Below are 4980 nucleotides of genomic sequence, written 5' to 3' on the forward strand. Positions count from 1 at the left end.
TGCTATAGGCTTATAGGATTGTGGCATGCGTACGATCCCATTGACTGTGATTGAGGTTATACTACTACTGCTATAGGGATATAGGGTTGTGGCATGCATATGGTACCATTGACTGTTATTGAGATTATACTACTACAGCTATAGGGTTGTGGTATGTGTATAGTCCTATCGACTGTTATTGAGATTACACTACTACAGCTATATGGTTATCGGGTTGTGGCATGTGTAAGGTCTATTGACTGTGATTGAGGTTATACTACTACTGCTATAGGGTTATAGGGCTGTTGCATGTGTATGGTCCCTATTGACTGTGGTTGAGGTTATATTACTACTGCTATAGGGTTGTGGCATGTGTATAGCCCCATTGACCGTGATTGAGGTTATACCAAGGCCCGCTTAGATTGTCGGGTCATCAGCTGAGTGTATAAGCAATACAATTTCTCTTTTTCTCTTTGCCTTCTATACTATACAGTTCGTTTAACAGCCCTCCCGTCTGTGTTTTATTGGCTTTCTGAAGGTGACAGTGATAGCACAGCTTTTTAGCTGAAGAGCGCGTGATACTAGATTTGTGTTTGAGCCCATATGAAAGGTCTGTTATTACACCTAAAGGTATGCCGACATAGACTCCCTGCAATGGTTCTACCTACAGGTATACCTACATAGACCCCCTGCAATGTTTCTACCTACAGGTATACCTACAAAGACTCCCTGCAATGGCTCCGCCTGTCCTTTATGACTATTAACTTCATGTGCTACACTTCATCCCCAATATTTCAGTCAGTGACGTGTAAGAAGAATTGGCACACCAAAATACAAAACAAAGAAATTCGCGACAAGTGGCGCGCTGAGATGACAGACAGTGCCATTTCAACCGACAATGCAATGTGTATGTACGTTGGATGGCTACATGTGCCAATGCACACTTTGTTTATTGATTCATGAGATTATGTGCGATATCACAGTACGCGTGTCAGAAATCACTTTCAAATTTGAGCCTTTTGTGTACAGTGTGTTGTGTGATTCAATCATTTGGTAATATTTTTATCTTGAAGTGGTATGCACATGGTATTACATGAGCATGCGTACTCGAGTGTTATTACCTTTCAGTGTGTTGTGTGATTCAATGACTTGGTATTTCTTTCATCCTGGAGTGGTGTGCACTTGGTATTACATGAGCATGCATCCTCGAGTACTGTTGCATACAGTGTGTTGGTTTGATTGGTACTGCCTATGAAACGGAGGGATGCATTAGCGCTCATTTGCAGTTGACTGTGAGGACCAAAAGACCAACTACTGCACTGGGGATAGTGCCATATCCAACACTTCAAATGTAACATGAAAGGGTTGATGTCAGTCTCACGGCATGAGCCCCGCTTTTAGAGTTTATTTAGGGTCTAACCTAAACCTGAAAACCTTGTACAGGAGGTACTACGGACAAAATCACGGAAGCGGCTGTGCATATATATGCGGTTTTACCTAAAACCCGGCCAACTCTAAAACCCCGATTTTATCATTCAAAACCCTAAAAACAACCCCATTTCCTGGCGCAGCTGGGCCTATCCATCCGACTGTGCTGGAGTGGGCGTTTGATGAGCTGCTGCATTTGGCTGGTACTGTTTGTAAGGCTAATGGCATAGCACCGACCACTGCGCCGTATGTCTATCAGTCGGACAGTCTCATCAGTGCGCACTTGTGCTCGCAGTTGAAGCAGTGTGTGCGTGCGTTGGAGAATTTCACAGACGATGCGTTGGATTATCACCCGGGCACAAATAAACAGGTAGGTATGGATATTACAACCAAACAGGTAGGAATGGATATTACAACCAAACAGGTAGATATTGGTATTACAAATAAATAGGTAAGTATCGATATAACAAACAAACAGGTACGTATGGGTATTTCAAATAAACACCCACTGACTCCATCTCTCCACTGTGCACGTGTGCAGGTGCTTGACTTGATCCATCCGTCGCTGTTCTGTTTGATCAGTAATCTCTCGCGCGTAGTGCCAGAGCCGTTACCCTTCCGCCCACACAGTGCGTGGCTGCAGATATTGGGCAAAGGCGAAGTGTATGAGATTCCTATGCCTGATCAACGTGGCAGTGAGTATGCCACGCACAGTGACACCTACCAATGGCTGCCCAGCGATATCACTGTGGGTGCGGATGGCCAGAGTGTGAGCTTTGATAGCTACATAAACAACCTGCACCCGTACGAGCACGAGGGCTTGTACACTTGTCTGGAGGCCATTCTAGGCCGCTTCATTCCCATGTTTGAGCGCGTGCTGACAGACCTGCGCACTCCGTTGGCGCGACGCGATGACGCGCCAGAAACGGATGAGCTGTACGGCGAATTCGTATACGACGGCGACGGAGACAGCGAAGACGAACGCTATGATGATTGGTACGAAAACAGAGTGCCCAAAATCAAAGAGGAGATGAAGAAGTTCGATGCAACCAAACGCCACGCTGTGTCTGCAGAAACGCTCAGTCTGGCAGGCCGCAAACTGCAGGTACAAAGAATTGGCTTAATAATTGAGAACAATTGGCTTAATATTTAGAAAAATAAGCTTAATAGTTGGGAACAACTGGCTTATTAGATACGAACAATTGGCTTAATAGTTGAGAACAATTGGCTTAATATTTAGAAAAATAGGCTTAATAGTTGGGAACAACTGGCTTAATAGTCTAGTACAATTGGCTTACTAGTTGATAACAATCGGCTTAATAGTCGAGTACAATTGGCTTAATATTTAGAAAAATAGGCTTAATAGTTGAGAACAATTGGCTTAATATTTAGAAAAATAAGCTTAATAGTTGGGAACAACTGGCTTAATAGTTGAGAACAATTGGCTTAATAGTCTAGTACAATTGGCTTACTAGTTGATAACAATCGGCTTAATAGTTAAGAATAATTAAGTGCAACGCTGCTCAATTTGTGCGCACGTCACCGCACAATGGCTCGTACAATCGCACGGGCATATCCGTAGTCTGCAGAAGTGTTGTATGTGCACACCTCAGCAATTGGGGATTACGCCTATCACATGCACGAGAGATGTCTGCACACATTGCGCCATGTCCCGATTCCGTATACACTCGCATTATTTGCATTGCCCTAGTGAGTGTATATCATTTGACCTATTTGAGTTTATGTAGTAAGTGTAAATCATTTTGATCGATTTATATTACTTTAATGCGCATATATCATTGACATTGAGACTAAGTCCTTGCACTCAACATGCCGCAGGTGATAGTGAAAATGGCCAACGTCCGCCTAGAAGGCCCTGGTGCAGCATTCGACGGGGGCCACTGGCACGTGGAAGGCATGGAGAACGAACACATTGTGAGCATTGGCATCTACTACTACGATGTGCACCCAGGGTTGGGCGAGAGTCGCCTGCATTTCCGTCAGCCCACCTGCGAGCCTGAATAGTATGTCTGTCGCAAGCAAGCGAAAGCACCACGCATGTGACCGGTACTCTTGATTGTGTGCACCAATTGATCTGAAGGCGAAAAGTCAGTGTGATTCTACCAATGGGAATGGCTGACATTTCCATTGGGCTTCTACCTCTGCTTGACTATCACACAGGGCAGTGAGGGTTTATCATACTTCTTTGCCTTTTGATTTGCTTCTTTTGTTTGTTGGTGTTCATGGCGTGTTCGTCGTGTTGCTACTGTACTTGATGAAGGAAGGATACGAAAGTGGACATCGGTCTGGTGCAGTTCCAACTTTAGACTATTTGCCTATTTGTATGCAAAAACACGCGACCATTACAAGCAAGTGTGGGTGGATGTTTGAGTGTGTAATACTGAGTGCATAAGTGGCGCTGCTTCTTATCGCAATTATCAATTGGTAAATACTCGTGAATAGCGCGCTTCTGCTGCCACAGTCTGTCCTAAACCCTAAACTCTAAAAACCCAGTATTACTTCTGTAGAAATTTCCACAGTGAGTTGTATTCTAGTGTTTGTGGGCCGGAAACGGGGTCAAAGATTGGATACTTGGCCACGCAAAAACTCCCGATGTAATTGTATACAATGTGCAATGATCATACATCTTGTCACGAGCACGCCATCAGCTTCATGTAAAGCTTCATGTAAAGTGTTTCGAATAGAAATCATTGAAAAGTGCCATACATTCTTTACGATCATTTTCTCATCTGTTCACAATAACCTATTTGCCTTAGTAGTAGCGCGGCAAGGGATCATGTGATATTGTATTCAGACCACTTTGATCACCTTACCTGCAAATAGTGAACAGGGCGATACCCAAGGAGTAGAGGCAGTGTATGGGCTTGTTGACGAGGAAGCTCTGGTGCAGGATGTGGGTGCAGTGACCACCATGGAAGATAGGTGCATCGCATTCCCCAATGTGCTGCAACACAAGGTCCCCGGGTTCACCTGGAAAGAGGGATACACGCCGAATGAAGGAGAAGTGGGCGAGAGAAAGATCTTGGTCTTCTTTCTTGTCGATCCCACACAGCGCGTTATCAGCACAGGTGTAGTGCCTCCCCAACAACGCGAATGGATGAGCAGCGCCATGAAAGACATGAGCGAGCTCACTCAACATTTCCCACCGGAGATCGTCGAGCAGATTGGGAATAAGCTGGAATGGCCTTTAAGTTTAGCACAAGCCAAAGAGCATAGAGAAAAACTCATGCACGAGCGGAAATACTTCACGGATGCGAGCACTGAGCAGTACTTTGAACGACCATTCTCACTGTGTGAGCACTAGGTTCATATAGAGTTCGATTTTCCCTATTAAACAATTAAATATATATATCTATATAAACACTGAATATAAATTTGACCAAAATGTGACTGGGAGAAAATCACTATCAGACATTAGTAACGCAATGGCGTTCATGCAATTCCGCATAGGTCACTGTCGCGGTATTTCTCACTATAAGTCTGCTGGCGTGTTTTATGATCCGATCGTTGCTCGTTCTTAATGAATAACTACTGTACTGGTGATCTTTTTTC

General features: G+C 44.3%; 1 protein-coding gene across 1 annotated transcript; it reads left to right on the plus strand.

Moving 5' to 3' along the window:
- Positions 1-25: 25 nt before the first annotated feature.
- Positions 26-4764, plus strand: SARC_01085 (hypothetical protein; the record flags this gene model as incomplete). Its single annotated transcript, XM_014305219.1, has 6 exons — positions 26-55; positions 778-886; positions 1551-1777; positions 1949-2512; positions 3247-3431; positions 4252-4764. 6 exons carry the CDS (start codon positions 26-28, stop codon positions 4730-4732), a joined length of 1596 nt encoding a protein of 531 aa, XP_014160694.1. The 3' UTR covers positions 4733-4764.
- Between the last annotated feature and the right edge of the window lie 216 nt (positions 4765-4980).

This window comes from Sphaeroforma arctica, assembly GCF_001186125.1.
Source record: "Sphaeroforma arctica JP610 unplaced genomic scaffold supercont1.40, whole genome shotgun sequence".
NCBI lineage: Eukaryota > Ichthyosporea > Ichthyophonida > Sphaeroforma > Sphaeroforma arctica.